We start from the raw sequence: 17,372 nt of genomic DNA on the forward strand, positions 1-17,372 counted from the left end.
AGCAAGCAATAAATTGTAAATAACGGCTCATAAAAATTATACCAACCCTTCCAATCATATCTGACACCCGTCAGTCCACAACTAACCAAAATTATTATTCATGTCACGGCCTCTCAGTCTATACTAAATGTAAGTAACCTAAAACATTTAATAGAATGTGTGCGTGTTTTATGTGTATTCTATGCGTCTTATGTGCGTAATATATGCGTGTATTCTGCGTATTTAATGCATCATTTTGTGCGTTCGTTATGCGCAATTTTTAAAAACGTTTAAAAAACATTCTTAAAATTATTTCTTTATTTAAAATAAATAAGAAATTCAAACACTAATCTTTTAACGCAAATGCCAAACACAAAATCTTTCAAACATCATATTTCTTATTTCTCTTCCTTAAATACAATCCACCAAGAGTCATAAACCCTTTGTACTTGTTCAAATATCATATTCAAGATTAAAAATGAAATAATAAAAATCACATTGCGTCTAATTTATAATAACAAGTTTAAGTTCAGCGTGTTAAACATATTCCTCATCATTTAATGTAAGTAACGTAAAAACAAAGATAGATATTAATTAAAACATTTAATATAATTTGACAAATAAAATTTACTGCGTAATGTGTGCGTGTACTATGCATACTATGTGCGTCTTTTGTGCGTGCGTTATGCGTATTATTTAAAAACGTTATAAAACCATTTATAAAATTATTTTTTTCGTTAAAACAAATAAAAAATTCAAACACTAATATTTAAACGCAAATGTTAATCACAAAATCTTTCAAACATCATATTATGCGTATTCTATGCCTATTATCTTCTTACGATATGCGTAAAATATGCCTACACAATACGTACGATATGCGTAATTTATGCGTATTATCATTTAATAAGTTATTTTTTAATCAAATCAATGTAAATAATTAATAATATTTATACACATAATTGAAAAATATATTCTTCAGAAATAAACATTTACACACAGAATGATAATAAACATACACAGAATGATAATAAACATTTATACACAGAAACTGTTTAAACATTTATACACAGAAATATTTATATACCAAAATGATAAATATTTATATAGAATGAAAAAATATTATTTTTCCAATATTTACAAAATATTTCATATGCAAATTATGCCCTATACTTTGGCATGTCTTCTTGCCAATTTGTACTATCAGTTCAATCAGTGTTGACTTTAAGACTTACTCTTTCCATATATTTACAGGCATACATTCCGCAATCTATATAGTTCTCTTGTTTTGGTGCACCTTTAATGGTAGAAAGCTTTCATTTTCTGATATCACTATTAAAAGCTCATTTCATGTCAGAGTATAAGACTTTAAGCTGAAAAATACGTAGAGCAAGGATTAGTTCTGTAAATTTTTTAAAAATTGAAGAGTTCATGTTCATCTAACACTTACGATTTTTGGAACAACAAGCCTATGCTCTTTGACGCAGTGGGGTAATGAGTCATAAAATTTTCACTTTTGTTCTTTCAGCAAACCAATCTGTAGGGTAATGTGCGAGGATTCAATGATTGACTGTAATAAAATGTTGTTTGAAGAAATAGAAAGCTCGGTTATACGGTCGATTTGCAATTTGGACAATTTTTCTCTTTTTTTGTTATTCTGCAAGTGCAAATAGTAAATGTAAGTATGTAACTATGTAAGAACTAAGAAATTGATACTAAGTTACTAATCTAATAGTTAAACTGATTAATTGAATACTAAGTTATTAACCCAATAGACTGGAGAGATGTATAGAAATTTATGGTACTTGTCAGGCATAAGGTTACACTTCTCATCTAAGAAAAGGGCAAAAAGATCTACATGTTCATTGCGTAAATAATTGTCGCTTAATAACTCGTCAATTTTAGCTTTGGAAATAAGAAGGTTACTAACAAACAAGATACTATCGTCCATGCTAAAAAAACATTAAATACGCATTTCATAAGCATACAATACGCATATCATAAGCATACCATACGCATATAATGCACATAACATAAGCATATCATAAGTATATAATACAATAAATATAAAAATACGTATAACATACGCGTATCATAAGCATACCATACGCATAAATAACGCATATCATACGCATAACTCACGCATACCATACACATAAAAATTTTCAAACATAAAATAAGTTGCAAATTTTTTACCTTCGATTGTACTTCAAACATTCATGAATAAAATTTCTCTTCTTAGAACTCAAACTCAGAAGACCTTTGTAATTTTCTATTTCAGTTGCATAAACAGGAATTATAGGATTTATATGAATGTCATCTACTGGGATTGGTTCATTTGAATTTGTATATGGAATAAGTTGCATTTTTGCTGGGATTGGCTCATTTTGTGGGATTGACTCATTTCTGGATGGGATTGGCTCATTTTGGGGGATTGGTTCATTGGGGCTGTGGGGAGGGATATCTGTTTTATGTTTCTTATTGGAAGATAAATATTAACTAACAGATCTTTTCTGAGGAAGTATTTTGCTCTGATTAATGTAATTGTTGAGCTTGATCTCAATAACTTCAACTCTTTCAGTTAGGTCTTAAAACTTTCTGCTCAGCCTATCTTCAAATTCAAGAAAAAGTTTTGTGCATGTTTCTTGGCAAGATTTGATTATTCTTTCTTGTAGAGATTCAAGTGCTTCAGCAAAAAACTTAAGTGTGGTTGCTGAGGAGATTGGTGGGGGTCTTGCTGAGGAGGTGGGGTATGATGGGGAGATTGAGGTGGTTGTTTTGATGGGTGGATATTTCATGAGGGGAATCAGGGGATGGAGGGCTGTTTGATGGATATTTCTTAACATTAACCATATCCATTTCAGTCTGGAAAACAGCTTGGAGGACATTATAAATTTGACTTTTTCTTATATTAGCAAATAAGTTATTGATCATCTCTGTAGTATATATAATATCATCAGCCCATCGTAGAAAACAGGATCTTTTGTCAGCATACGTAGGAGCATAAAAAGAAGTATGCTCCAGGAACCAAATCTGTATAATATGAAAGAAAATTTTAGCACTCACATTGAGCCAATAAAATTTTGAATGAATTTAGCAGTTAGTACTTATCACTCACAATTATTAGAGGTACAAAACCGTTGATGTAATCTGCTGGCTTCTTATTTGAAATCTTGGAGGAGGTCTTGTTAAACTCTTCAACTAAAAATTTCATAATTAAACTAGCCCAGTTTATTGATAAAAATCATCTGGATTATTTGCTATTCTTTGATGCAATCAAGGAGTTTTGAAGTTGTTAAGTTGAAAAAGTAAATTTGAACATAAATACATGATAAACATTCTTAACATAGTCTCGCGGGGGGGGGGGGTTTGCTTGTTCAACTCCAATATGTCTGCCTTAATTTCCGATAGTGTAACTGAAGTATGTGCTAAGGAAAGCCAGGATATTTCTTCTCCTTTATTTGATAGATCAGTAAGTAGGGCCACTTCATCAGCAGTGAAAGAAATGGAGTCACCTTTTAGAACAAAGCATTGTTTTGAAATGTTCCACCTTGATATCAACTCATAAATAAGAGGGACATTTTGCTCAAACCCAGGAAATTATAAAAACTGTATGATCTTCAACCGTTTCAATGTGTCCACGACTTCAGGAGAAATTTGCTGAGCAAAATTATCACAGATTGATCAAAAAGTTGAAACATAACATCGATAGGTAATTGGACGAACATATATCTGAAAATTTTAAAAAATAAAAACATATAGAATAAGTAAATAAGATACGCACAAAAAATACACAACATAAGCATAAAATACGCACAACACAAGCAACGATCACGCACAACATACGCATAGAGTACTCACAACATACGCACAAGAACGGATATTTCAGAAAATATGACAGCAAATTATACGCACGCATAAAGTACGCACACAGTATATATGCACAACATAAGCAATTATCACGCACAATATACACATAACATACGCATATAGTACGCACAACATACGTGTAGAGTACGTACAACATACGCATAAAATACTCGGTGCTTAAAATTTAGTTAGGGTTTATGTTTTAAATATCAACATAAATTCATAAACCCTAAAAACAGAGAAAATCTGATGGAATCAAAGTATAAACAAATATTTAAAAAGTTTCGAGAAGCACCGCATACGCATAACGTAAGCATAAAAAAACGAAGAACTTCAAAACCTTGAACACCTATGCATAGCATAACCATAAAATATGCAAAACTGAACAGAAATCATGGCAGCAAATTACCTTTTTTTTGGTGGGTGATGACATCTGAGAAGGAATTGAGGGAATGCTTGGAATTGCTCCGGATTGAATGCTTGAAAGTTGGAATGTTTGCTGGAACTTGAAAACCGTAACGCAGCGTCTGACATTCGACCTTTACCAGTGTTTAAATGTTGATGCCACGTCGACATCTCACTAGGCGCAATTAGGGGTCGGAACTGGAAAAAAAAGAGGTTAATTTTATTAGAGGCGTCGCCTCAAAAATGTGAGGCGAGGCGCGCCTCATTAGACTTGAGGCGTAAGCCTCAAAACCTTAACTTATTGCGTAGGCTTTGAGGCTTAAAGGGACCACATTGCGGTAAGGCGCGCCTTTTATTGCGCAATTTTAAACCATGCACTACCTTTTCAATCTCTCATACATGATCAACTTAAGTGGTCCCTAAAAGTTGGCTGGCTTGTACCACAACCTATAATACATGTGAAACATTAACTTTTCTATTATATCCCAAAAAAGGATGCAAATCATCATCTTCAGAGTGGTAACTATGAGATCCTTTAGGCAAGGTTAAACTAGGCAGTTGGTTAGGTAGGAATATTAGACTATGTAGGATATTCTTAGTTGTTGAAGTAAAAAATATTTGTGGGCTTCACAAACTTGTGCCCTGGTCCCTCCACATTCGGGAAGAGTTTTAATGGATGTTGCAGGTCAAATTTTTAGAAGACAAATTAGTTTAAGGATAATGTCTTATCTAAAACTTCGCCCTCATTTTATAAAAAAATTAATATTTGAGTTCAGGTTTCCTATAAGCAAATATCCTTATGATTAATTATCTCTCCCACCAATAATGAGAGAGTATTTTCGATTGAGTATTTTCGATTAAGTCTAGTCGTTAGATAACACTAAGTACCTATCATTTAATAGCAACAAATTTAATATTGGATTTGAAAATTATAATTGTTAGAGGTGGAAACGAGTCAAGCTAACTCACGAGCCTGCTCGAGCTTGGATGACATAATCATGGGATTTTGATAGTATTTTTTTTAAACTCAAATTTAATCACTTGTACCATGCTAATATGAAATTTTTTTGGCTATGCCCTTGATCAAGGCTCACTTTATCAAATCTAGAGGAAGATTAGTCATATTGTTGATGATCATGATTTGGGCATCAAATAGTGAAGAGACAAAATGGTTCATGATTTTTGCAGTCTTGATTGTCCAAGTTATTGATGCAGACCATCAACAATGGTGATTCCTAGATTGCACTATTGAGAATAGAAAAATTCCACTGTAAACCTCCTTGGATGAGATAATTCATAATTGCAAATAAGAAAAACTTCAAATCATAACCTCTCTGAAAACAATAGTTTAATGAGCCAACTTCATAGGCCTTGGACGATGCGATCATGGGATTTTGATAGAGTCAGTTTTTAAAAACCCAAATTTGGTCACTAGCACCATGCTAATTTGAAATTATTTTGCGATGCACTTGATCGAGGCACACTTCATCAAATTGAGTGGAAGATTAATTAGATAATCCATGGCATGATTGGGCAAAAATAGTGAAGAAATAAAAGGCATCATGATTGTTGAAGTTTTGATGGTCCAATATATTGATGCAGACTACCAATGATACTGATTCCTAGTTCTTACCAATTAGGTTAGAAATTTTCACTTGGAGTCCACATGTGAAGGTTGATCATTAATTGACATGATCATCGAAATTGAGAGATGAAAAAATCTAGACCATTGGATGAAAATCAGGTGGACGACATGGATTGTATGGCTGGCCAATTCAAGGAATATTATTTAACCGGAGGTTCCCAATAAGAGCAAATTTGAAATTTTTTGTTTTTATGTGGACCTTGAGGTGAAAGTATACATGAAGATCCCACCTACATTGAAAAATTAGAAAAACACTAATAAGGTATGCAAACTTAGAAATGCATTTTATGGCCTAAAAAAAATCCTATGTGCCTAGTTTGATAGATTTTTCAAATATATTGACTGCTGTAAGCACATTCAGTGTCAAACTTACACTCTCTTTATCAAGCACTCAATTGGAGGAAAAAAATACGATTATGATCATATGTATGTACTATATTGAGAGGTGATTTTGAGGAAGTGCTAACTAGATTGAATGGGTTCATGGCAAGAAAATTCACAATAAAAAAACTTGGTTTCTTGCTACGGAAGTAAATGATCAAAACAAGATATTATTAGTTCTTAAAGGAAATATATTTTTTATTTATTTCAAGAGACAAGAATGCTTGGATATAAGTCTACAATAATTTCAATGAACCCAACAAAAAAAAAAAAAGAATCACCATTAACAACATGCTCGTAAAGGCAAGTATCAGCACATTATGGTCTAACTCATCTACCTCTCTCTTACTTGATATTGCGTTTGGTATTAGTATTATAAGCCAATACGTGAACAACCTTGTTGAAAATTGCATGGAAGCTATTAAACACATCCTAAGTTATCTTAAGATTACACTAGGAAAAGACATTATATAAAAGGTCATTCAATAAGGAAATCAAAATTTTCACATATGTTCATTAGGCTAAAGACTCGTCAAACGGAAGATCCATCCTGCCTATTGTACTAATGTATGGGGAAGCTTAGTTACATGGAGAAGAAATAAATAGTTTCTAGTCTCAAGAAACTGTGTTGAAATTGAATATAGGAAATTGAGACTTGATATTTGTGAATGCATGCGGTTAGAAAAGTTGTTAGAAGAATTAAGTTAATAAGTTGAAAAATCTCTAAAACTTTACTAAGACAATAAATATGTATTAATTATTACAAAAAATCCCGTTCACCATGACAGAACTAAACACATTGAGGTAGACCGACATATTATTTAAAAAAATAAAAAATGGATTAGCTCAACTAAATTAAATTCCAACAAACTTCAAAACTGCATCCATCCTCACCATGGTTTTATCCAAAATAACCTTTATCTAATGAACTAGCTGCGCATGATCAACATATATGATTCAACTTGAGAGAGAGTGAAATAAATATGAATTCATGCTTGGTACCTTTTTCATCTACTATAACCTACCAAATAGTAGATAGCAACTTTCCATCTACAATAATTCAACAATCCATTCATAACAGCTTTCTATCTATAGTAATATTTGGGCAACACCGTTCTATCTATAATAATACAGCAGTCTGTGAACAACAACATTCTACTTAACTTTTATTCTAGAATTAAATATTGGTTTCTAGATTTGTTTCTTTTCTCTAAAGTTATTTCTTTACCTACTTATAGACAATTACTCATTTTATTTTACATCAAATAAAGCACTAGAATTCAGTCATTTTCTACTCTTGTCTCTTCTCATTCTAATTTTCAAGAATACGCTAAAGTAGGCACCAAGTTGTTGGAATAAAATGCTTATGATGTTGATGAAGATGGTCTAGTATTTCAAGATTAGCTGCAGAATAAGCACACCAATTATTAAAATGGTAAATGGAGATTGCTTGAACAATAATGAACCTAAAACCAAGTAATTTCTATTATAAACCACAAAGTATATGTTTAGGAGTTTGTAATTGATGATACTACTTCTAGATATTAAAAAAATACTCAGCTTAATTTCTGTTCTTAATGGCGTCAGAAATGAAATGTATGAATGTGAGAGAAAATCAAGAAGCATTTGCTTATTTATGAGTTGGCAATTGAGGCTTTTTCTACATGCTGAATTGCAACTTTTCCCGATGTTGCTAATTATATGAAAACAACTCTCCACCAAGCTACTGAAGCTATATGAAAAGACATTCTTTTTACACTTGCTGAAGTCCTGTATATGCTTTTGCAGCCATTCAGATGTCAATCTGGTTGAGTTGGAGAATGAAGTGGCTAAGGAAGGCGACCAAGCTATGTTACTTGAAGGAGGCCTTCCTAAGTCTGCAACTGCAAATTTTCAGAGTGCTTCTGTGCGTACAAATTTAATCAGGTCTATTAAAGAAAACAGTTGAAATTATTTTATTTCATTAGAATAACACTAAAACTTTAACCATTGATGTCTTGGCACCATGGCGAGAGGTCTAACAATTTGTGGCGCCCTCATTTGTATAGGTTTGCAACAATGGATGAATCTTTCTTGCTTGAGAATCGAGCTCTATTGAGGGCCATGTAAGGTTTTCTGGCATTGGTCATTCCATACCTACTAATTTGATGACTAATTATCCCTTGACTAATATATAGTCTTCATGCAGGTCAGAATTTGGGTTCATTTTGGTCTACTATTACTTATGCGATCGGACTAACTTGTTTTCAGAAACCAACAAGGTGTTTGATTCTTTTACATTCGATTTAATAGAACTTTAGTAATGATAGTTCAGGTAATGATTTTAGCTTTTACTTACGATTGTGTTTGTAATATGCTGATCTGCAAAAGTAACAGATTTTGAATGCTTATTAGTTTAGTTTGTGGTTCTTGGTTATTTAGCTTTTAGAAATTTTTAATTCTGCTTAATTAATCTTGCTATTAAGTTGTATAAATGATTAGAAAATTACCTTATACAAGATGCACTTGAAGGTTGGGCTATATATGTTCTTCTTTAGTGAACAGAGTATGAATATTCTTCGCTCAAAATTTGAATTGCAATGGGGAGCACTTTTTTATTTCATTAGTGTTATCATGCCATGTTTAATTTGTTCCAGCTTTTTGAATTACAGGTCATTACTATGAGTTTATTTTTTCATTCATCTAGCCTTTTTTGTTTTGTTCTGTTGTATAACTTAATTTTATATTCGTGCTTACCTCAAGTTTTACCATGACCTCCAAACACCTCGAAAGTGAGGGCAATATATTATTAATCAAACTGGACAATCTCCTGGCTCGTAAAAGGAAATCTGTTTTCTTATTCATTTGCTTCACTTAACGTTTCCAAACACTTTCATTTTCTTACATTTATTATGATTATCTCTCTAATTATTCCTTGAAGCAACAATATTACATGTTTGATATGCTTTTTATGAGATGTTATACGTGAAAAAGAAACGCTTAGCAAAAACTGGTTATCTGCAACATAATGGGTTATAACGTGAAATTAAGCTTCTACTTATTCAAAACCTTTGAATGTTTATTTATCTGGGTGCATTATTTTTGTATGCCTGCTTTTGACTTTGCCAGAATTACAGCCGAGACCTATTTCTCTTCCTCTATCTTCTTCTTGTCCTAGCATCAGCCTTGACTTCCCTAAAGAAACACAATGACAAGTCAGCTTTCTCAGGAAAATCCATTCTTTACTTGAACCGTCATCAGACCGAGGAGTGGAAGGGATGGATGCAGGTTAGTAATGGCTCTATTGGCACCGTTCTTGTTTTCTTATATATACCTACATATTATTTGACAGCAAACTTTTGATTTTTTTTTTATTGCTCTAACAACACATTTATATTGGTTAGCTGTTGCATGTACTGTGGACATCTCTACTTCTTTTTTATGCTAGTCATAGCAATGAAGTAATAATTTAAGAACTAGCGGCAAAAGTTAGCTTGGGAATGTAGCTTATTGTCCTTTTCATGCTTACGAACAGGAGCACCATGATAGTATTTAAGATCTTAGGAACAAAATGATTTCTTTGGCCGTCTTACTTCCATGGTTCCTTGTACTATAATCAGTAAAAATTTCTTGGCCGCATTAAAATGTTTTTTTCCCAAGTAAATTAACAATTGAACCCTGTAATTTGAGCTTAATATGTAGAGCTTACATATAATCAAGCTAATGATGCTTCCAACAACAATAACAACAACAACAACAACAACAACATCAAGCCTTTATCCCACTACTTGGGGTCGGCTACATGAATCCTTTTTCTCCATTGTGTCCTATTAAAAGTAAAAATCTTGTTTAAATCTTATAAAGAAAGATCATTTCTAATATTTTCTAACCAAGTCTTTTTAGGTCTGCCTCTACCTATCTTAACATAAGTCAAATCTAATACCTCTACTTTCCTAACCGGGTCAACGGAAGACTGCCGTTTTATGTGACCAAACCATCTAAGGCGTCTCTCTCTAATCTTATCTTCTACTGGAGCTACTCCAACCTTTTCACGTATATGCTCATTTCGTATCCTATCTCTAAGGATAAAGCCACTCATCCACCTGAGCATGCTCATCTCTTCCACACTTAACTTAGTATTATGCTTCTCTTTTAATGGCCAACATTCAACCCCATAAAGCAATGCATGCCTCGCCACCATCTTATAGAAATTTCCCTTAAGTTTGAGGGGTACTTTTTTATCATACAACAAGCCCGATGCATTCCTCCACTTCAACCATCCAACTTGAATTCTGCTGATAATATTCCCATCTATTTCACCATCTCTCTGAACAACAGATCCAAGATATCTAAAATGAGTACTCTTATTAATGACTTGATCGCCCAAAGTCACAGTCCCCTCACTAGGTCTATTACTATTAAAATTACACTCCATATATTCCATTTTAGATCTACTCAAGCAAAAACCTTTAGACTCTAAGATGCTTCCCAGATGAGAGAAAATAATTTGGATAATACTAGTTTGATGTCAGTGTTCTGTAACTCTGTTTGATGAGGTTTTATGCAGTTGAACAAGGAAAATAGGAAAATAAAATACCTCTCGTGTGTTATAGCATCTTTTGATGATGATGGATACTTATTATGGCTTGGGGTTTTCATGATAAGAAGAAGAATCTGCTTGGTTTTTACCTTGTATTTTTTATTTATTTTTTGTGTACCTTCTGTCTTATGTTGAGTGTTTATGGATTTATTCATGTATTAAGACGACAAAATTGAAGTTGCTTCTTAACTTTTAAGAAACTTGATTAGGGAAACTTTAGTATTCATGCTTTATAATTAACTATTGTATTAGTGGTTAGGGTCTATTTGTCTGTAAAATATGTTCTTCATTAGCTTTCTAATGGGAACCTTGGGCTTATCTGCCTCATCCATTAGCATCTATGAAGGTTCAGTGACCTATTTTGATCTTTGGCATCGGTTATGATTTGTTGGACAAGTAGGCTTATTATATTCTTTAAGGTTTTGGGAGCCCACTCAAGTCTGTTGATATCTAAACCATCGATTTGTTGGTATTAATGGAATAAGTTTTCTTCCTATAAGGTTTCTAACTATGATTATGCTAAATTAAATATGCTCTGCAGAAATTGATTGAGTCAAGCAACTGATTACTAGCTAATTCTGATTATCAGTTGATGACTTTAAAAAAGCTCCACCCAAATAGTTGTTGTCAAATTCAGATATTTGAGAGGGAGAGGGAAAAACTATAGCTTTATTGCACAAATTCATTCCCTATTTATAGATCTATACAGGATATCAAATATAAAAAACAAAATAAATTACATAATTAAACATTATTGTATAATACAATCCTTACTAAATCAGCCACCTAACAATGGAATGGAATTGACATTATTCATGTGAGCCTCCCACGGATCTTTGTTGAAATTATTGGCTGGGATTAGCAGTGGAAACCATCGGTTGCGATTTAATACTTAAACTTAAGTTGGGAAATATAGATCTGTTATTCCCAGCTTGGTAATAAATTCGAGACAGGCGGAGTTAACCACTACCCTTAAGCTAATTTTTTGATGAGACGTGGCAGATACATAACAATATGTTTTTTTTTTCTTTTATAAAATTTGTTTACTTCTATATGCTTGGTCCTTTCATATTGAACTAAATTGTGAGCTATGTTGATTGCTGATTTGTTGTCACAATGTAGCTTTATGAGTCCTTCCCTCTCGATCCTCAGGTCTTCTATAATCATCTTGACCCATAGTAGCTCACAATTTCCCAAGGCTATAACTCTATATTCTACTTTTGCACTAGATCTTGCTATTACATTATGTTTCTTGCTTCTCTACATGATTAGGTTTCCTCCAAGGAATGTGTATTATCCTGATGTAGATCGTCTATCATGGAGTCTGCTTCATCTCATGCACAAAAATTAGGATCTCTTTCTTTTAGTCTTCCTCCAAGGAGGTGATGTATTTTTCCTTTCGCTTTCAAGTAGGTCTTCACAAATTAAGATCATTTTAGATGGTTCTTCCCATTTAGGCGATATGAAGATTGCATGTTTTGGAGATCACCTTGTCCTTGGTGCACCATAGAATCCTGAATTTGATCAAAGCTTTGGGAGGAAATACCTTGAAACATTGTGGTGCCAAATGATAGTAATGAAGACTATCTATACTTGTATCCTCAGTCTTCTGGCATCGAAAATGAAGGTTGATGCTTGTTTGAGTAAATAGGAATTCAGTAGATCCTATTAGGTTCGGCCCCACCCCGCTCCAGGTCACAAGCACGACTCCGTTCAGCTCAGTTGCGTACTTAGGAAGCCTAAGTCTTGCTTGGGTCGACTCCTTCGAACTCCTTCGCACGACTTGTGCTCAAAGACTGACTCCAGACGCATGAACAAGCTGCTAGCACTGTCTTGCGTTCGATTTTGCTCCAACGATGACTTGAGAGCCACTCGTCCTTCCTTAGCGTTGTTCCACTAAATTCCTACGCTCGAGAAAATCAAGGCTTGCGACCTCCTTTCTTGATCGGCTCTTTCAGTGATGCGGACGTTCGGTTTGCACGTGGGAGGCTTGTTCGACTCCGCCCTTTTTGGTCGTAGGCAGGAAGTTTGCGTTCGGGATATCTCGCTCGTACCGTTATGTTTTGCTTCAACACGCAAAGAGGGCTGAAGCCGATGGTTCGACGATCATCCTTTACTGCAATGAAGGCCTCCCTCTCTGCTTCTTTCGAATATTCTCTTATGAAGGTTTGGTAACGGTAACGACAATGAAGGCCTACCGTGGCTCTGTTACCATGTCAAATTCTGAGATTTGAGAGGGAAAAGTCATAGCTTTATTGCACAAATTCATCTCTATTTATAGATCTATATATGATATCAAATAAAGAAACAAAATAAATTACAGAATCAAGCATGATTGTCTGATACAATCCTTCCTAAATCAATCACTTAACAATAGAAAGGAACTGGCGTGATTCATGCGAGTCTCCCATTGATCCCCGTGGAAATCATCGGCTAGGGTTAGCAGTGGAAACCATCGGCTGAGATTTAACAATTGTGATAAAGCTTATGTCAAGACTCTGTTTGGCAATGTTGTGTTACACTATGTTATCCTTTTGATGTAGGATAATTGGGATTATTGGATTCTTTTCCATATTGATTTTTAGTCACGTTTCAATTTAATTTTTATGCATGTTTTAATTATGCTTCTCGTGTTAAAAGTGTATTGATTATACTCTATATATTTGCATATAAGTTTGAGTTATTTTTAGCATGCACTGAGGACATGTTCTATATAAAGGGTAGCCTAGGGTTGTAAGAAGACAAGTATTGATGATTGAATATAAAGGTGTAAATGGGTCAAGCTGACTCGTGAACCGGGTCGAGCTTGGTTTAATAAATGGCTAATGAGCCTGTTTGACGAGCAAATGAGCCTAGCTTGAGCCAGCCTTAACTGCTATGACGCCTTGTGATTGGCTGCAGGAGGATGAAGTCAACGATCTAGTGAGTTGTTTGCTATCTGGCGAGATCAAGAGGAGGCTAGTCTTGAGAGGAGGTGGATTCGTAGTCAATGTGTTGTCTCGTGAGGTCGGTGAGTGACATAGGGGTTCAATGCCACCTTATTGAGGAAGATGCGTCGAGGTGTTAGTGGTGATGATGAATTCCTTAGTCTGGTAAGAGTTTTAGCCAAATGTGTAAGGGTAGTTGTGGTAGACGCTTTCATTTAAATAAGTTTGGTGAGCTCAAAGAGTAAAAGCTTGATTGAGATGAGTGGCAATTTACTTGCTTAGCAAGGAACCTCTTGGTCGCCTAGTGTAGGACGTGCTTTTGGATGGGCGAGTTTCTCTAGTAGTTGAGGGTGAGTCCTTTAAGGCATTTGCTCTTGAGGAGTATCTTTGCCACAAATCGATCGCTACCTGTGAAAATATCTGAGAATGCAATTATGGGTGTACATTATTCATATTATTCCATGTATCATCACAAACCTTTTCATCAACAATACCTTGAACCTCATCTGCTCACCTATCTTACCTTTAGAATTTCCTCATGTTAATCTTCTTTTGAACTTAAATCAAGTGCATGTCTGCAAAATATGCTCAACCTAGGGGTGTCAAAATGGGTTGATAGGTCGGGTTCGGGTCCAATCCAAAATTGACTAGACTCGAATGCAATCAACCCAAACCTGACCTGTTTAATAAACATGACAAAAAAAAAGTTCAATGTGATTGATTACATGATGACATGACTATTGATAGTGGAGAGGGCTTTATTGATAACACCCTGGATACGGGCTCGTTCGATAATTTTGTTAAGCAATGTAAACGAAGTTCCAAGAAGAAATGATTTTCTTCTTTTGATAGTTATGGATTTGCTTTGCCACTTGTGTTTTTTATTTTATCATTAATTGTAATTCCATTGATGTGGCCCTTCTTGCGGTCTTGTGCTGTATCTTTCTATCTTAATGGAAATTTATGTTAAAAAAAAAGGGTCAAAAAGACCAACTGAATCCAACCCACTAGAAACTTGAATGACTTGATCCCAACCCATCAACCCATCTTGGTTAAATTCTTTTTATAACTTATTAATTATAAAATTTAAGATTTTTGATAAAAAATAAGAAGATTATACCCACAAGAAAAAAACTTTGAGGAAAAAAAAAGATATTAAACGGGTCATCTTGGAGTCAAAATTAGGTTCGCAGGTCAACCTGAACCCGACTTGTTCAATAAACGGATTAGAAAACTCAATATGAACACGACCTGTTTATTAAACGGGTAAACTCGAACCTAGATTTTTTTGGTTGAGTTCGAGTCGGATCATTTATTGACATCCCTAGTTCAACCTGCACACTTTTATAATAACTTCAATATCTAATTATACAATCCAATACACATTAAAACAGTCCTCAAAACATATAAAGCATTCCACAAATCTTATATCTACCATAAAACATAGTGCATCGTTATCTTAAATCCTAATGAGGCTCCACTTTATTATGGTACTGGTTTAAGGAAACAGGAAGTGACATCCAAGTAAAGAATGTAATGCCAATCACTTGAGCAATCATGACACAAATGTATCACCTCCAATTACAACACCCCCTATCCGCAAGTCAATATTGGTGGAAAACAAGTGTGGAAGTAATAAACCAAGGGATGGATAGAATATGGAATGGATTTTCACAATGGTACTACACCATTAAATCAACAAAAAATAGCTATAAAAATATTCCAAATAGTGATTGAAAAAGGATTGAAAAGAAATCAATGGAAATTACCGTATGATGAAACAAGAATAAGGAGGTTTAATCAAATCTTCTAGTATTTGTAAATTGTAAATCAAAACTATTGTGGTAATCAAAACGCCAAAGAGCTCATCCCATTGTTATAAGCATGGACATTATAGATATGATTTCATCGAAATAAACTAGAAAATATAAAATGCGATACCAAGTCAATGTTTACATGTTAGGCTTTTGCTAAGGGTTAACTTTCAAATTTATATTAATTTTTCTGGCTTAAAAAAATTCATCTTTGATGAACTTAGCATTTAATATTCATCAAGCAAATTTGGGTTATAATTTTGTGCTTTTTGCAAGATAATCCAAGATTCATCACAAGTAGATCTGTCAAGCTAATGTGCATGATACCTTTGATTTTGCCATTAGTAATGAACACAATCTCATTATTTATAATAGCTTTAGGAATAATATAAGTAGATTTATTTGGTAAAATGTTGTTTGCAAATCCATGAATCGAATGAGAAGAAGCATCATAATTTGTAAAAATTTCATGAAATAAAGTGAATCAGATACATTGAAGACTACACTAATACTAGATCTTTCTAGAATTTCTAATTTGTAAGAATTTGTCCTAATGCGATATATGATTTTATATGATCCCATCTTTTTTGTATTTAATTTCTTAAAGGTCCCTATTGTTAAAACTTTTAGAATTCAGGAGTACCATTATGTATCAATTGGATTTAATTTCATATATATCCTGTTTACATTAGTAATAGATTTATATCAAGGTTTAAAATTGCGTAACTGCGCCTCGAGGCGGTTTTCGTCCGTGAGGCGAGGCGTAAGCCTCGAGGCGGTCTGAGGCGTAAGCCTCACGAACACAGAATTGCGTAAATGAAAAATTAAGGGTTTTAGCAGGAAAATAATAGCAATAGTGGAAAATAAAAAAGTAGATGCAATAAAATCATATCCCAAAGTACAAAATCACAAAATATTAGTTTAACAAAACTCTCAAAATACAAAAAACATATAAAATGAAATCATATCCCATCACTAAATGGGTCTTCAAGTGAATCTTCTTCTCCAATTGTATCTATGAATGCCATGTCATCTTCATCTTCAACATGACTCACTTTTCTCTTCCCTGTTCATTAAGATAAAAGATCATTATCATGTATTCATGTTCATTGCTCACTTAACATAAATGTAATGTAATAGCATATAAGAAGTTGTGGAATACCTTTACTTGATTGTTGTGCTGCAGAGCCAGTGGATGTGCCAACTGCAGTACTAGTGGATGTGCCAACTTGATCTGCTTCGCCCCTCAAGACATCCACACTTAGATCTTCTAACTGTAAGTCTGATAATGGCAAATCTGTCTCATCATCTATGAACCACTCATTATCAGACGATACATCATCACACACTAATGGGTCCTCATCATCCTTCAACCTCTTCTTCCTCAACCTCCTCTCTCTCAACCTCTTGTTGTGCTTAATATATACGAGAGAGTTCATTCTGAGTGTTGAAAGCCGATTTCTTCTCTTTGTTTGCACATCAAGCTCCCGCTCTTCATGTCAGGCCATCCATCTGACATAATAGTCACACCAGTCTCAATCCATGTCCTTTTAATCTCACCAATGCTTCGCTCGGTGTTCTGCAACTCCTCTTTTAAAATCCAAGTGCGCAACTCATACATAGAAGGTGCTTTCAACCCTCTTCCATACAATCCTACAGACCGCATCATACTGAAGTAGGCAGGCGATGTAGCAACATTAAATGGTATTGCATTTTCAAAAAAGAACCTCCCAATGTCCATGCAAACCTGTCGCCGCCCCTCTCTAGTACCA

At 34.1% G+C, this 17,372-nt stretch overlaps 1 protein-coding gene across 1 annotated transcript in view; it reads left to right on the forward strand.

Annotated features, from left to right (window-relative positions):
- The window catches only part of LOC110093788 (protein REDUCED WALL ACETYLATION 1), a 37,940-nt gene that overhangs the window by 6,717 nt on the left and 13,851 nt on the right, over positions 1-17,372 (forward strand). The window contains exons 3-6 of the mRNA XM_020818780.2: positions 8,069-8,206; positions 8,329-8,385; positions 8,469-8,541; positions 9,389-9,547. Of these exons, the coding sequence (XP_020674439.1) occupies positions 8,069-8,206; positions 8,329-8,385; positions 8,469-8,541; positions 9,389-9,547 (427 nt within the window). The remainder of the gene's footprint in view (positions 1-8,068; positions 8,207-8,328; positions 8,386-8,468; positions 8,542-9,388; positions 9,548-17,372) is intronic.

This window comes from Dendrobium catenatum, unplaced genomic scaffold, assembly GCF_001605985.2.
Source record: "Dendrobium catenatum unplaced genomic scaffold, ASM160598v2 fragScaff_scaffold_659, whole genome shotgun sequence".
NCBI classification, from domain to species: Eukaryota; Viridiplantae; Streptophyta; class Magnoliopsida; order Asparagales; family Orchidaceae; genus Dendrobium; species Dendrobium catenatum.